Raw genomic sequence first — 17,841 nt, forward strand, 5'->3', positions numbered from 1 at the left:
TTCCAGAAGATTCAAATGAAGATTGCAAATTAATTTGAGAAGTTTTGAGAAGATATCAATCATGGAATGTTTGACTGGGCTCATTGTTTTCTGGTCTAGTATCTCAATATAACTCACACCTGACATTCTGTTGAGAAAGTAAACGGCCAATGGTAATGAAAGATGCCGGGTCCTTCCAATGTTGTATAAGATGTAGTTCTTTCCTGCTTGATGCTTGAAAAATAAGCAGTATGAGTTTATAAGCTGATGAATTGGATCATCATCACGAAAGCTATAGGAATACAGCTTTTTTGGTAAAGCTCCGGGAAGTTTGTTTAATATCGAGGCCAAGCATTTATCAAAGCGAGCTTTCTTCTGGTTTTTTTCAATCAGATTTTCATGGATGATTTTCGAGAAAGGATATGACATCGAATATTCATCTGAATAAATCATTGAGACAAATCAATTATGGGACGTTATAATGGTAAGCATCATCGTGAATGCTGTGGGCTGAATCGACACTTATGCACTTACCTGGGTTTTGCTCTTGGTAAGTTGCCACCAGGTAGACAGCCTTCTTTGCTGCCGCTTCATGCTCTCCATCTCCAGAAAAATAATCTATCAGTTCGATCTGCGTTCTTCCAAATCCCTCAAGGGGCCGATCACCTTTCCAATCCGGGTAAGGCGCTTGAATGATACCGATCACTGGGAGATTGCCATAACCAGGTTGATAGATCTCCTTTACCAGCCAGTCGAATAGTCTGTGGTGCTGCAATCTGTGGGCGGGTGCTGTCATGCCGGATTTTATTAAAACTACCTGATGCAATTCGTAGACGTATGTGATCAACATCTTGAAAAGTTTTCTCCACTTCTCATACGATTGTACGTGATCACTTGTTTTGAGCAGAACTTTCAACACTACTAGACCGGGGGGCGTCCTGTTCTTAGACCTCATCATGGCAAACCGTAGATTTGGGTGGATCACCGCCTTCGCGCGACCCGCCGAAGTGGAATCGAATTGTTTTGAACCGAGCCTCTCTTCAAAAATTGACTGCCACTCTCTGACAACCGCAACTGAAGATTTAGCACCTGAGATGTAATGGAAATCATCGAGGTATGAAATTTCAGGCCGAATAAGATCCACACGTGCTTTCTTGTGTTTTGGGTCGGCTAAAGTCTCGACGTTTTCCACGGGGGTCAAAGAAGAAGAAGCACTCGAGTTTGAAGGTTCTTCGTCACGGCACTTTCGTCGATTTGAGCCTATATTGGAATGTTGTGTGACGCTTGGGGTTAGAAAAAATGACGACGGCCCGGCTAAGACCTCATGATGAGCTGCAACTTGCTGTTCTTCAACCGAGATATCATCTGCGACCGGCAGCGGATAGTTCAAGTCGAAAAGGAAGGGTGCCAAGACTCGTCCAAAGCAACGCAAGATGAGATAGCAAACGAAGCAGCGCCTCAAGACCAAGAAAACCGCCATACTTATTCTCCAAGGGGGTGTTGCTATTCTTGAATGGAGGCTTGCGTAGATTCTGCTAGCTTGCCCACCGTACTCCTTCTTGGGCCCAACCTGTAGCGACAGGCTTTGGGACGCTTCACCAGAACCTCCCTTCCCCTGTACACAGCGGGACTCGCATGAATTGGAACCGCCGCCAGTGCGTGACAGTGCCGTGGGTAGCCGTGGCGTCCCACGACCCAATCGGGCGCACCTGTGACTGCAGGTCGCACCTATACGGGGTGGAGTATTTTTACATTGTATGTTTTACACGCTTCATGCAATGTAAAAAGCACCCATGTAAATTTACACTTTGGGCTTCTGCAGATTAAATTTGCGTTCGGCGGAGGCCAAACCACCGCACGTAAACATTTGACATGTAAGGCACGGCTTGCAAAATTAGTCCTGCGGACCTGCACCCCCAGTTTCACACCCTGCGAGTTAACATGCTCCGTTTGGAGCATGCAAATTTGTAATTCCCCGCAGTGTAAATTAAAATTACATACAAACTCTTACACCCATCGGAGATTCTAGAGTTCAGCACATACCACTCTCCCCTTCTTGGATCATCCAAACTCTGTATACCCTCATTGAGCTTTTGACATAGGTTCCGGCCATACCTTGGCCACACTCACAATTGGTACAGATGCGGCAACCTCAATCTCCCAACACGGCACATCCATTCCCTCCTTTTGTTTGATTTGCTCAACGGTTCTGGATAGAAATTGAGGTAAGTAAGAACCCCCCCCCCCCCCCCCTCCACAATTTTTCCCCACCTCTCACACACATTCCTTTCAACCGGTCCCCAGCACGACCAAAATAATTACCAGTATCAGCTAACATCATTCCTTTTAATTGCATCCACACCCTCACTCGCTCACTATCAACATATCCCATGGCCCGCAAAGTCCGCTCCAAACAACTACCCGCCACCGTCCCGTCACCAGATATTGTCCCACCGCCACCAAACCCAAGACCCAAGTTGCCCAAATGGCAGTTGCCTGTCGCAATGGAAAGTGGCTTTAGCACTTTCATTGATCACGGCACCTTGCTTGACAGGCAAGGTTACCCCCTCTACCCCAACCAATCTACAACATTTGTGGTTCCGCAGAACACAAGGTTTGAAAACATCCCCAAGGTCGGCTACTCCCAGACCGTCAACGTCAACAATCGGAACAACAACTCGTGGAAAGTGATACATGTGAAGTGCCTCGGAGTTATGCTTTGCAACCGGGAAGAATGCAAGTACGCTGGCCCACCCCCCACTGGCCCCAGAAAAATTCAAGAGCTACTGAGCACGTAAGTAACCCAAAACCCACCAACCAACCAAAGAAAAATACCCGACTTTAACAAAGCCTCTTCCTTCTCTACATTTATATTATAATAGCCCGCAAAATTCTAATTGGCCGGAGTACAGGATATTTTTGCAATGCATGTGCTGCATGCAATATTGTCTTGCAAGAACATGGTATGCAAAATTGTTTGATGTGGGTGCAAGCTGTAATCTTGCATGACTGTAGTGCAAGTGTTGCACAAGGAGGCCTGTAAAATTACAGGGCGGGGGTCCCCGGGAATAATTTTGCGGGGGATGTTTTGCATGCATTATTCTTGCATGTCATGTGTTACGCACAATGTCATGCAAAATTACAATGAAACCCGGGTCTTTTGGAATTTTGCACGCAATCCGTTTCACAGGGCTTATGTCTTGCAAAATAAGTCTTGCAAAATTATGGGCACCCAAATTATAGCCTGTAATTTCTATTTTTACATCACCGAGCGTGCACTTTTACATGTCACACTTTACATAGGAGATTTAACGTGGTACCCCATTTAGCTTGACACACGTAAATTTAGTTAATTGGCTTCACACGTGCAATTTTGCATAATTGGGGTTTTACATTGCACATACCGTGTAAAGCGCAGGATGTAAAAATCAACATCCCCCACCTATACAAGCAGCCGCTCTGGAGGTGTTGCAGGGGCAACACTCTTGTAGATAGGTGCGCAAAGTCGGGTCGTGGGGCTGGCAGCATTGCAAAATCACTCAAATTACCTCTTTAGAAATTATTGCAGGAAAGCAACACACTTGGTTGACTATCCCAACAGATGGAATCCATCTTTGTCCCAATGTGCATCTTTTGTGATATGTAGCTTTCTCATGCCTTGTGAACCTGATTTTTGAGTGACAAACAAAAATCAAGTCAAAATCCTCTTTTTGACAGTGCAATGCCTTATTCCACTTTATGGCAAATGAATTATTAATTCAGTTTGGCCAGAAAAGAATAAGAAAAAGCATAAGAGATTTTATTTAGGTTTTTCACTACATATCATGGGGTTTAATTCTGATGGTCAAGAAGGATTTGCCAAAAACAGCAACTTTCAAAAAAAGGTATAAACTAATTATAATGTCAAATTTAAAATTTTGAAGAGATCATTATGACGGAATGATGCCGGCCATCATCTCTGTTGAAAAAAAATCAAGGTTTTCTGAATTTGCAAGGTGTAGTGTGCAAAAAGGGTGCTATGCACCAAAATGATTTTCTGCTCTCAGGCCAAAAGGCTGACATTGTGTGCAAGTCCCTCCACCAATGGTAGTGGGGTTGCACACGCCACCCGCGCCCCTCTACCGAACTGGGTACAAGGGACTTGTGTCAAGTTTGTACCAGTGCTGGGACATTCCCAGTCACCAGCCCGGCTCCCCCACGCACCTGTGACTCAGAAAGGACTCAATTGTCCTGCCCGCATCACAAGAACAGTAGGGCTCTGTCATTAAATGGTCAACCCACGCTGTGCCACCACCAAAAACCAGTGGTAGTGTAGCCCCTTCCCTGGGGGCCCATCCTTGGCTCCACCCACAGGTCTGACCTCAACAGTGGTTTTAAAGCAGTGGAGCCCTTTCCAGGGGGCTTCTGGTTTGTTTGAGTTTTTAAGAGAAGTGTGGATTGTGCAATCCAAAATGTTTCCTCCACCCACAGTCCACCTTCCCAATCCGCCTAGAACATCTCCTCACCTTTGAGGGACAGACCCTTGGCTCCTCCCCCAGACTCCAGACTCATCTCCACCCTCTCCAGTGTTGAAATGTTGTAATCCTCAGTGGTCAAAATCAACACATCAGGAATGGACTTGGTAGCCTAGTTGGTAAAGGCAGCACTTCTAGTATAGTGTCTTAGCTTCAAGCTAAGGTCGCTGGTTCAAATCCTGCCCAAGTCAATCGTTTTCTGCTAAGTTTCTGCAAAATGCATTGTGAGTTTTAACATCCAGCAGAAACAAGTACATCATATCTTTCCTGCCATCATAAGAACAATCATGCCTCCGCGCTCACCCAACCCCCATACTCCCCCATACACTGACTGCCCAGATAGCAAGTTAGTATTTTTCCTGCCCCACAGTATTTTGTCTGTGCAATCTCCTATGTACCCCCAGTCCCAATGATGATCTCAAGAGCCCATCTGTGTACTCCTCCCCCCCAGAAAATACCATTGGCAGTGTCTTTTGCTGTAACCGTGTCTGATCCAAAAAACAATCATATTGCTTGGTCCATCTGTCCAAGTACATGTGCCCCCCAAAAATATCTTGCAACTTGATTGTGAGTCAATGTCTGGACAGCTTTTGAAAACCTGCCACCAGATGACATGACCTATGTGATCCAATCAAATAGTCTTCCAGCCACTAATCCGGTTGGATGAGCCCCAGATCATAAAATCTGGACACCTTTTGAGCCCTGTGACCCAGGTGATCTGACTGGATCCCATTTTTCAAATTTCAGAAGTGTGTTCCGGGGACCTGCTTCCCCCATTTTGCCACCCATCCAGGATCCTCATGTGTTGCTTCCCCAATGCGTGGGACCTGACTAGCTTGACCACAACGCAAACCAATTTACCCTTGTTGCAGGGTCAGTGCGACCATCTGGGTGCATCCCCAATTGGTTGCTGTGGGCCCGCTGTGTAGGAAGTTGCAAGCCTCTGGCTTGCTAGGAGACATGCCCAAGCATCCACCAGGAGCTACCTTCACGCTGTGGTGCTCCATTGGTGTGACAATGTCAAAAGCACATTGCTGAGGTATTGGGACAGCATAGATACAGCTATCATTCATTGTGAGAGGAGGAAGTTAAAAGATTTCAAACAACTTGAAGTATTTATTTCTTTGTACAACAATAATAGTTTAGAGATAGAAATAAGTTAAATTTTACCTTGAAGGAATACAAACCTGCTAGCTAAGAGTGAATGAAATGATACTAAATTGATAATGAAAATAGTGTATTACAATTTTCAAGGCTAATAATCTGTTCCTATAAACATTCAAATAATACAGTCAAGAAATAAATTGATAATGACAATAGTGCATTACGATTTTCAAGGCTAATAATCTGTTCCTATAAACATTCAAATAATACAGTCAAGAAACACTTATTAGTATCTTTTGCTTGATCAAAACAAGCATCTTTACTTTTATGAATTGCTTTGCAAGCAGATCAGTGAGGAATAAATTTAACTTGTATGTTCTTGATCTATGGCTGATAACAATAGCAATTATTAATCAGTGTTTTATTCTGATAAGTTCATTAATGTATACTACTCACCTGATGGTGAGCTTATACATTTAATGAGATTTGCATTTGTTATCTTTTGATTCAATAGATCAATATTTGGTGTCAAGAGTGTTTGACTGAGATAAAAGAGATTAATTAATATCTTTTCTTCTCTTGTGAATTAGGATCATTTGACTCACTTTGAGTTCAAAGATCTTCAATCCACATTGTCATCAATGACATCATTACCTGAGCACCTTGCTGTCTTTCTAATTGGCTGTTCCAATTGTGAACCTGCCAAATCTGCAACATTATGCATTAAACATTTAGTTATATTTATCTTGTTGTGAGTGCACACTTACAGCTCACCTAGGAAAGTTCTATTTCAAGAATCAGCATTGTAAGACAAATTCCAACAGAATTTATATATAAATAAAAGCAGTGTATGTGTACATGGGAGGGATGGAGTCATTACAGAGAGAGGGAGGACAGATGGATGATGGATGGTGTTATCACGGATGGAACAGCAGACTAGGATTATGCAGGATGTATGGTCTTGGCAGGGATGGAATGAGGACCATGACTAGGTAGGAATGGAAGGGAGGATGGTGTGGTGTATCAACAGAAGAGGTGGAAAGTATTGGGAGCACATCTCTCAACCAGGAATGGAAGGGAGAATGGTGTGGTGTATCAAGGAAGGCCGTTTCTAAGGTTATATTACTTGTATAAGGGTATATTATCTTTGTAAGGGTGTTATATTACTTTATAAGGGTCTAGGATTCAGTATGATGGGATATGGATGAAAAAATTAATTAGGCAAGGAGGAAGGAGGAAGGAAGGAGCAAGGTGGTAGGAGAGGCTTTGAACCCCAATATTCTGAATGGAAGAAGGCAAAAGCTGGACAGGCAGGCATATAGTAGGTTACAGAAGGTTATTTGGGTCACCTAGCAACACATGATATCATGCAGTGCAGCATATGCAGGCAGATAAGGTGTTCAAGGAGCTTTCCTGCAGAATCAATTACCTCATTGTTTGGCAGGCAGTGAAACACATGCATATATTGCTGAGCAACTGATATACCCTCCTGAAGAATCCATTACCTCATTTTTTGGCAGGCAGTGCAACACATGCATATCTTGCTGTGCAAGTGATATCCCCTGCAGAAAATAGCCCTCACAAGGAGTTCCCCTAGAGCCAAATTCCCTCACACTTCAATATGTAAGAAGGCCTCTTTCCCCCTCTCATCAGATATTTTCCCCCATCAGCCTAGGAAGGTTTGGTCACAGTGGTTATTTTAGTTATAGTTACAGTGGTAGTGTAAGTTTGAGTCAGTAGTAAAGATTTCATCAGGTACCCTGTGTCCATGGGTGGGTAACTGTTGGCGGCAATCACTCAGGTACCTGCCAGCAGGTGCAGGTGTCTGGCCTGATGAGCTGCAGGTACTCCCCCCCCCAATACCCGTCTACCTAGCCAAGTGGAATCCCTCATGACAAGTGGTATACAAACAACCCCTTGCCAAGAGGGATTCCACTTGGAAACAAAGGGTAGTTACGCTACGCATAACACATAGATAACAGTAATGTAACGGAATTTTTGTCGTTATCTACACATTACGCGTAATGGCGGTGCAATTACGTTATCTACACATTACGCGTAACAGTGGTGCGATTATGTTATTGCACCACATTAAGACGTTTTTTTTATGTTTGTTGCGCTATCCAGGCGCGCAGAGCCCCTGAGAACAGGCGAAAAATGAGGCTAAAAAAGCCTCAAAAGCTCCGTTATTGCGTTATCCGGGGGATAACATGATAACAGGCCTCAGAAATGAGGCCCGTTACGTTACGCGCGGGGCCTGAAATGACCCTGTTACTAGTAAAGTAACAGGGGGCCCGGATAACAGGGGTAGGTACGTTACCAAAATTGCGCGGATAACACAACATAAGGTAACTACCCTTTGTTGCACTTGGCGAGCTGGTATACATATACCAACTCACCAAGATGTATTCTTCTTGGCGAGTGGGTATACTACACATACATCAGCTCGTCGCCAAGAGGGATTCCTCTTGATGGGCTGGTATGATACACCATCTTGCCAAGAGGGATTCATCTTGGCAAGCTGGTATACATATACCAACTCGCCAAGATAGATTCCTCTTGACAGGCTGGTATGTATAATTTACACCAGCTTTCCAAGAGGGCTACTATGGATACACCAGATTTCCAGTACTTCCTCTTGACTGCCCCTGAAATCAATCAGGTACCCGCAAGCGGATAGGGGGTACCTGCAACAGGTTTGTTTGTCCCAGCTCCAAGGTGCTGTGACTTGAACAATAATGCCCGTGCTCTTGAGGAAATCCAGAAAATCATTCAAATTGAACTCTCCTCCACCTTCAAAGATGACAGTCTTAATGTTTGATGAATGATGACTGGTCACTTTGTTGTAGTATTGCACAAAGTATGAAAATGTTTCAGATTTCTTGGAAATTAAATACACATGTTGATAGCAAGACTAAGCAAGTATAGTATGAAAATGACTTTGGAGTAATGCAAGCACAAAACCTTGGATAGCAAAGCAGCAAAGGACCTTGCCAACTCAAGAGTGATACAGTCTGAATCTCCTGGATAAGCCCCTTTGATTGTTGAGCAACTTTGTAGCTGTATGGTAAAATTCCGGAGTGCTACAAGAGATTAAAAATTAAGTCAATTTTTGTCAATTCTCTATCCCCGTGGGGTTGACATAGAGCATAATTCCTTCCTTTGGAGGGTCCCTGCGTGACAGTGTCCCCCCTCCAATAGAGGGACTTAGTCAGGTTAGAAATTTTGGGCTGATGAATTTCAAGTGTGTGAATTTAAAGTTTTGATGAAAGTGAAATTGGGCTTGAAATTGAAATTTGGAAATTCTGGCTATGGGACATGGGCCTTATAAGTTCATTCCACTGAGTTTTAATGAAGATCATTGATTGATCATGCTCTGAGCTTCATCTCCAACAGACCCCACAAGAGGGGGGGCTTCCAATCACACCCCATGGCCCAACATGCCTCCTACAGCAGTTTCAAAAAAGAATGGCAGTTGGGTCTTGGATCTAAATCCCTGGATGGAAGATCCAAGACCCAACTGCCATTCTTTTTTGAAACTGCTGTATGTACCAGTGGCCTATAGAAATAATAGGGTGCAACGGTCTTTGGCAAAGACCACAAGTGTGTCAATAACCACACAAGAGAGAATAAGTACACCTGTGCAAGGGAGACGTTGATTGGATTGGAAACAAAAAAAAATTGGATTTCTTGATGAGTGAGAATGAAAACTGATGAATTTTGGACTTGGAGCCGGAGGGAAGAGTGAAAAACAAGCCTGACAAAGAAAGCTTGAGGCGGAGAAAAAAACAAGGAAGCCCTCAAAGAGGGCTAAACTGCTAGTTTGTGAGAGGGAAAAATGCTCTCACTATAAAAGACTCAAGGGTCTCAGGGAAAAGGTCCAGGAACTGATGAGGATTTATCATCTAGATGCACAAACTTTTATAGCTATTACAACTGAAGGACAGGTTGTGGGCAGAAGGTGGACATGCATATTCATCGAGGAGGGAGGAAAAGAGTGACAGAGATGTGACAGTGAGAGAAATGGAAAACTGGATAGTTGCAATTTCAACAAAAACAAGAAATGTGAATGAGAAAGAAAACAAACAAACAACCTTTGGCAAAGACCACGAGTGTCAATAACCACAAGAGAGAGACTGAGGGACGAGAGACGACGAGCACACCTGTGCGAGGGAGTTGATCGGATCGGAAACAAAACAAAGATGAAGAAAAATAGAAACTGAGTACAACGGTTACTATTTAAGCAGGTACAATTAGGTTTCATCTAGGTTTCAAATCTTGTCTATTGCCATCAACCGGTTGCCAAGTATGCTAATACTGAGGAATCTCAATACGGCCGAAGGCAAAATCACAATCCCTCTTTGTAAATACACATATTTACATGAGCCCAGGAAAGCTCCGTGCTATGGGCGCCTGGTGGATTTTTTTTTTTTGAGGTTTGGTTGAAACACATGCCACCGTCACGCTCTGTGCCGCAGACTCTAGCACTGACTTTGATACTTCAGGCAGACGATAGAAAAAAACAAAATTCACAGGAGATCTGATGATCTCATCCGACCGGAGAATCGGAAATCCTGAAGGATTGTCGGTGTTTAAAGGTAGCTAGCTGCGCTAACAAGTCTGGAGAATTAGCGGCGTTCAAAGTAGCTACTCTAGCTGCGCTAATGATACATAAGAAGATGTTGAGAATCTTCATGGAACCCAGACTCTCCCCCCCCCCCTGAAGAATAAGGATGTCATTTTCATTGGTGTCGAGGCGCTGCTTCCTTCACTATCTCATCTTGTGTTGCTTTGGAAGAATCTGGGCACGCTTCCGTTTTGACTTGAACTATCCGCTGGTCGCCCAGGAAAACTCGGTTGAAGAACAAGTAGCATCTCATGAGGTCTTAGCCGGGCCGTCGTCAACTTGTCTGGCACCAAGCGTCACACGGCATTCCAATACAGGTTCGCGACGACGCAAGTTCCGTGACGAGGAGCCTTCAAACATGAGTGCTTCTTCTTCGGCCCCAAGGGATAACATCGAGGCTTTGGCCAAAACAAAAGACAAGAAAGCACGTCTGGATTTCATTCCACATAAAATTTCTGACCTCGATTATTTTCATTACATGTCAGGTGCTAAAGCTTCAGTTGCGGTTGTCAGAGAATGCCAGTTGATTTTTGAAGAGAGGCTTAATTCCAAAGAATTCGATTCCACTACGGCTCCTCCCGAGAAGGCGGACATCCACCCAACTCTAAGATTTGCCATGATGAAATCTAGGTATGGGAGGCCCGGTCGAGTGTTGAAAGTTCTGCCCAAAAAAAGTGCTCGCGTGCAATCGCATGCGACGTGGCGGATACTTTTCAAGAAGTTGATCACATACATCTACGAATTACATCAGGTAGTTTTAATCAAAACGGGTATGTCAGCACCCGCCCAAAGATTTCAACACCAAAGCATATTCAAATGGCTGCTGAAGGAGATCTTCGACCCTGGTTATAAAATTCTTCCGGTCATGGGTATCATACAAGAGCCATACCCGGATTGGAAAGGAGATCGGCCCCTTGAGAGCTTTGGAAGAACGCAGATTGAACTGATAGATTATTTCTCTGGAGAAGGAGAACATGAAGTGGCAGCAAAGAAGGCTGTCTATCTGGTAGCAACTTACCAAGAGAAAAACTCAGGTAAGTATATAAGTGTTGATTCATCCCACAGCATTGATGATGATGCTAACCAATACTATTATAATGTCCCAATGTTGAAATATTCAGCTGAAAATTTGATGTCAATTCCTTCCTCAAAAATTGTCCATGAAGACCTGATGGAAAAAACCAAAAGGAAGTACGCTTTGAGAAGTGCTTGGCCTCAATATTAAACAGACTTCCAGGAACTTTAACAAAAAAGTTACATTCCTATTGTTTTCGCGATGATGATCCGATTCATCAGCTCATCAAGTCATATTGCTTATCTTTTGAGCACCAAACAGGAAAACAACATATGGCATCCAACATTGGGAGGAGCTTGCATCTTTCATTGCCGTTGGCTGGCTACTTTCTAAAAGGAATCAAGAATGTAGTATATATCCAAGTACTAGACAAAAAATCAGGGAGCACAGTAAAACTTTATATCAAAGATATCTTCTCCAGACTTCTCAAATCAATATGCAAGCTTCACATGATGCTCATGGAAGCATTATATGGAACCCAAACAGAATCAGAAAAAAGAAGAGGGTTAAAAGAACTTTGTGAATGGTTCTGTGGAATTATTCTGAATCCAAAATCAAGAAAGAGTTTTCCTATCATGGGTCCAACCAAAGCCAATGGGATAATTGCACCTTGGGAAGAATTTGAGAATGAAGGCCTAGAATTATTTGAACCAGTTCAACTAGAATTAATTAATTACTTCTCTGGAGCATGGAGAAGTGAAGAGAATTTAAAACTTGTGGCTGCTTTTACTGTGGCAACATTTCTTCAAGAGTTTTATCCAGAAATATTCAATTTTTTTATTAATCATCAATAGGGTTGTTCAAAGTTGACTTGCATAAAATCAAAACACCATAGAATCATAAAAATCCAAGCTGAAAAAATATCTACTCCCCAAAAATTCAAAACGTATCAATAATTCTAAAATGGTACATACAAAATTATCACTCAAAAGTGGCATGATTTCGTGATTTAATGATTTGAAAATTTTATGATTTCAACTTTGAACACCCTCAACACAATTCCTGAAACCCTATTTAATCTGAAACTTTATGCATAGATGTAAAAAGATTCAATTATCTGATCAAGGTGTGATATTCAGGAGGTGGAATTACAACTCACCATGAACTTCATCCTGTGTTAAAACATGAACCTGCAGAAGGCCCCATTTTCTGTGTCCTTATTGAGTGTGAATGCATTATTCTTGAATTGTGAAAATATATTGCACCAACAAGAAAAATATTCATGTAACCCTGTTCTACCACATTTATAACACTTTATGATTACACAAAACCCAGAGCCTAAAGAAAGGTGCTCATATAAATTCCATCCATGAAAGATTTTCACCCTATTGTTGATTGAAGTAATCCATCAGTTTATGCAAAACAGCCAGTCCTCTGATGTTAGATGTTGTTCACAACCCAGCTACTGGGTTACCATCCAACTCACTAGACACTAGTAGGAGTGCGTGTTTGTTGTGAGGAATTGAATCATCACTCCAAACCACATCACTTATATCAGAAATTCACCCTTATACTTTGTCATCAACAAACTCATCTTGAGCCAACCACTCCTATCACTTCATAAAAACTTGCCAAGCTTAATTTGGTGGGTCCTGTTATCTGAGTAGCCGAAGATCAGAGTTTTTACCTCCATCATCCCCTTCACCATTCAGAAAAAGGGCCTCACAACCACTTTTGATTCTTACAGCGGTTTAAGCAAATACAACCAGAGTCCTTATGGAATAGTAGGATAGTCCTATATAGTACAAAGCTGCCCTACAGATTCAGGAAGGTAATTCAAGGAGGCTCAGGAGTTGAAGGTAAAAAAATGGGGAAATTATCAAAAGGCCCCAATTGTTGAGTTTGGGGTAGTCAAATGCAACAAATCTGGTGGGCTTGGTAAACTGATCTGAGGGACCTTATCACTAGTGAAGCTCCCTAGTACTTATACCCCAGAAAGACTGGGCTGAATTTTGGGCCAAATTTCAGTGGTCAGCTCAAGGAAAGCTACCTGGGAGCAGGCTACACGGTGCAGAGGCAATAGTTTAGCATAAAATAGCCTAGAGGCAGTTACAGTGTAGCATAGCACAGCACAGAGGCAGTAGTGTACATGTCACAAAGTGTAGAGGCAGTAAAATTTTGTAACACAGTGTAGAGGTATTAGTATAGCTTAACAAAGCGCAGAGGCAGTAGTGTAGTGTAACACAATGCAGAGGCAGTAGTGTAGTGTAACACAATGCAGAGGTAGTAGTGTAGTGTAACACAATGCAGATGGCAGTAGTTAGTGTAACACAAAACAGAGGCAGCAGTAGTGTAGCCTGACACAACACCAAGGCTGTAGTGTATCATAACGCAACACAGAGGTGGTAGCATAGTGGCAACAGTAAAACAATCCAATGTGATACCGGTATCAGTCAATCCAGTATTTTTTTTTGTTTGTGGTACTGTACCACATACATCAGAACTTACTACCATATATTTTATTGAAAAAAGCACGGACTCACTTCGCGCACTGCGAAAAGCTCTTCGCGCACTGTGCAGTGCGCGAAGTTTGCAAACACTTCGCGCACTGCGCGTGAAGGGCGCAGCTTTTCCAAATTATTTTTTGACCGATCAATAGAAAAGCTTATTATTGTCCTCTGTGAATTTATTTGGAGTTTTTTGAAGCTTCTCTGTATGCTTAAAAATTCCACCAATAAAATGAACAAGTACAGTCACTTGGGGACCTGGAATCCATATTCCCACGAGTCAAAAAATCCAAATAATTTAGTGAATCATGATACATATGAATTCAAACTTTTTAGAATTTTTTGGCCACTTTGTGCAAGAATAAGGCTTTCAAAAATTAGGAAAGTTCACCACTTACTGGCGCATTTTGGCATATCTTGAGAAAAAGTTACTGGTTTTTGAAAGCCTTGTCCTTGTACAAAGTGGCCAAAAAGTTCCAAAACTTTTAAATACATATTTAATATGATTCACTAAATTATTTGTATTTTTTGGCCTGTGGGAATATGAATTCCAGGTCCCCAAATGGCTGTACTTGTTTTTTTCATTGGTGGGATTTTTAAGCATACAAGGAAGCTTCAAAAAACTCCAAATAAATTCACAGAGGACAATAATAAGCTTGTCTATTGATTGGTCAAAAAATAATTTGAAAAAGTTGCGCCCTTCACGCGCAGTGCGCGAAGTGTTTGCAAACTTCGCGCACTGCACAGTGCGCGAAGAGCTTTACGCAGTGCGCGAAGTAAGTCCGAAAAAACAATACAATAATTTGTATTTTATCAAAGAAACAATAGAATACCATGTGTTGGATCTAAGAAACAATATCATATGGTGTATTGTATCAAATAAAAAATACAATAGCATGTATTTTATTCAATAAAAATACAATACCATGTAGCGTGTCAAAGAAAAATTCCAACACTGTGGATTTTATTGACAAAAAAAGATACAGTACAGATTCTACCAATATACCAAGTATTGGATTGTGTTGGTGACCCAATTCACATGCATTGTATTCTATTGGCGGCCTGAACTCCCAAATGTTGGCCAAATTTACTATTAGTCAACAGCCCCCAAAAAACCTGTGACCCAAGAATGGGTCTGGTTGGACGTTGGGGAGGGGTTGGCCGCGGGACACAAACCGACTTTTTGGAGTTGTTTTCCCAATTTTTGGGAGTTTTTTTTTTCCAAGCCTCAATTATATGAACAATGAATAATTCAACAAAATGTGTGTGGGGTGACACTGCTGTGGTAAATAGAAAAGCTTTACTTTGGCATAAGCCTATTGGCCCTGTCCAAACAACTCTTTGCTAATTCTCAGTCCAGTAGGGAAAAAAACCCAAGTCAGTTTTGCTGCAACCAGGCAAGTGCGCGCGGCAGGTCGTGTGCGCGGCCTGCATGTCCCTGCGGCAGATGCGCAGTCCCAGACCCTCCCTCACCCTTGAGACAACCCAAGTATGTACAGATCCAACTCAAAGGGTGTATGAGTCTGACCAAAAGTATCTTTGGAGGCATACCTTGCCGTAAAGTTTGTCAGTAGAAAGTTTCTGTACCACGCACTATCCAGTGAAACGTGGGTCCGCCAGCCGTTATCCTTCACATGTATCAACGCAGGTCAGGGCAAGGAAGGTGTTTGGCAGGCTACTTACATAATAACACGCTATCTTTACGGAGTGAAGTTAAACTGAGATATAGAGCCAGCGATTTTTAGTTCATGTAGACAGCAGGTCATTACCACACAAAAGCCCCCCAAACAATGGCTTTTCAAGCGATTTTTTGGCATTTTTGCCTTCTGTGTTTGATACTGTCTTGTTTTGATAGAATCTTGGCACCACGACCCTTCGACTTGAACCTTCCGCCAGTTGCGGAGGAAAGCTTTGTTGAACAAAAGGACGTTGTAGCTCATGAGGCCTTGTGCGGGTCGCCGTCAAACTCTATCACCACAAGCATTACTCCACAGCCCTTGAAACACTCGAGAAAACGCACCCGTGATGAGGAATCGACGAGCCTGAATACCTCAAACTCAGTGGCCAACATCGAGAGGCTACCTGCGGATGAGCCGAAAGGCAAGCAGGCACGTTTGAATCTCATTCAGCCTGAAATATCACACCTGAATGGTTTTAATTACTTTAAAAATACCAAAGCTCCGGTTGCGGCTGTCAGAGAATGCCAGAGGAGTTTTGAAGGGAAGATCAGTTCACCAGGATTTGATTGCTCTACGACAAACGAGACAGCGGAATTCCATCCGAGTCTACGGTTTTCCATGAATCATCCTAAACACGCGGCGATGACAAGCCGATTGCTGAGGGTTCTTTCCCAAGGAAAAGAGAATCGTGTGCAGTCAGTGAGTGCGTTGAAGGTACTTTTCAAGAAGTTGCTCACATACGTCTACGAGTTGCATCAGACCGTTCTGAACAAATCGGGGATGACAGCACCCGCCCAGAGATTGCAGCACCAGAGACTATTCAAATGGCTGCTGAAGGAGATCTTTGAACCCGATCATAACATCCTTCCAGTGATGGGGAGAATTCAGCAACCTTACCCGGATTGGAAAGGAGATCAGACTTTTGAGCGACTCGGAGCAACACAGATAGGCCTCATAGATTATTTCTCCGGCAAAGGGGAGCATGAAGAGGCAGCGGAAGAGGCCGCCAACCTAGTAAAAATTTACCAAGAGCAGCATCAAGGTAAGTCCAAGCTTATTACAACCAGACATGATCAAGGATGATTCTGATCTTGAAATGCCATTGGGACCTCATGTGATCCATTTGTCTCCCTGATTAGAGGAATACTTATCCCCAAGTGCTACCTCACACGCCATCCATCAAGATCTGAAGAAAAGCACTCAGGAAGTAAATTTTGGGAAATGCTTGGACTCCCTACAAAATATGATTGAACAAATTCCAGCAAACAAACTACACCAGTATCTTTTGCTTTATAACAATCGCAGCCACAAGCTGATCACGGACTACTGCTCATTTTTCAAGAGCCAAACAGAAAAACACAACTTGTTGTCCAACATTGGGAGGAGTACGCATCCCTCATTGCCATTGGCTGGTTACTTTTTAAGAGAAACACCAAATTACGCCTATGTTCAAGTACTTCAGAAGAGTTCATCAAAGCCAGCAACAAAATTCATCAAGAGAGTATTCAAGAGGCTTCTCAAATCAAGTAATAAACTCCAACTAACTGTTCTGGAATCAATGAAAACTGGGAAACCAGACGCTCATACCATGCTAGGACACTTTTGCCAGTGGCTCAGTCACAAGATGATGCAACCAAAATCTAGCACCTTTCTGCCTATCATGGGTTTTGCCAAAGTCCAGGGGATTGTTGCGCCTTGGGAGGAATTTGGAAATGAAGGGCGGACGTTGTTTGACCCGTTTCAGCTGGAATTGATTGATTTTTTTTCTGGGGGACAGGGCCTGGAATCAATTGTATCTCATGCTTTGTCCAGCTTCTACCAAGAATGTTACCCCGATATTTTCCTTCATTTGGTCCACATCTCCACTGGTAAAGAAGCTTGACACCCAGTTATGTTAAGGGTTATCATGGGAAGTTTCCTCCATATTGTCTCATTTTAAAATCACAGAACACACCATATGATATTTTCAACTGCACAAACTGCTATAGTTTCAAACTCAGCCACATAATCCTTCTTTTATAATTATTGACTTTTAGGAATTCCGCCTGGATCTGTCCTTGTAGCCTTAGAAAAATGGGATTTAGGTGATCTCATCTCCTCAAGTTTTTCTTTGTGCATAGTGCCTTGACTTTCCGTTTTGCTGCATTTATTATTACTCAACCAGATTTTGATCTACATATTTTATCTAGACTAGATTTATCAGCCAGCTGGCAGAAAATGATCCTCATTGGTTCTTGACTTCTTTTTTTCCCCTGCAAGCTGAGCCAGTGAGGTGTCTTAATTTGGGAATTAGAGGGGCATCTAGAGCTCTCTAAATGCCAACAGGAAGCCATCCATGAGGGAAATGTTGTATGTACAGCAATTTCAGAAAAGCTTGCCAAATTTTGTGGCTGAAATGACTTCAGCATCTCAGCCA

General features: G+C 42.7%; 2 protein-coding genes across 2 annotated transcripts; one reads left to right on the top strand and one right to left on the bottom strand.

Moving 5' to 3' along the window:
- Positions 1-445: 445 nt before the first annotated feature.
- PtA15_13A187 (uncharacterized protein) lies at positions 446-1,459 on the bottom strand (the record flags this gene model as incomplete). The annotated part of the gene is made up of 1 exon (XM_053162359.1): positions 446-1,459. One exon carries the CDS (start codon positions 1,457-1,459, stop codon positions 446-448), a length of 1,014 nt encoding a protein of 337 aa, XP_053026343.1.
- An 8,871-nt stretch (positions 1,460-10,330) lies between these two features.
- PtA15_13A188 (uncharacterized protein) lies at positions 10,331-17,307 on the top strand (the record flags this gene model as incomplete). The annotated part of the gene is made up of 4 exons (XM_053162360.1): positions 10,331-11,258; positions 11,346-11,415; positions 15,602-16,467; positions 16,565-17,307. The coding sequence occupies 4 exons, from the start codon at positions 10,331-10,333 to the stop codon at positions 17,305-17,307; spliced, it is 2,607 nt and encodes an 868-aa protein (XP_053026344.1).
- Positions 17,308-17,841: the final 534 nt, after the last annotated feature.

This window comes from Puccinia triticina, chromosome 13A, assembly GCF_026914185.1.
Source record: "Puccinia triticina chromosome 13A, complete sequence".
NCBI classification, from domain to species: domain Eukaryota; kingdom Fungi; phylum Basidiomycota; class Pucciniomycetes; order Pucciniales; family Pucciniaceae; genus Puccinia; species Puccinia triticina.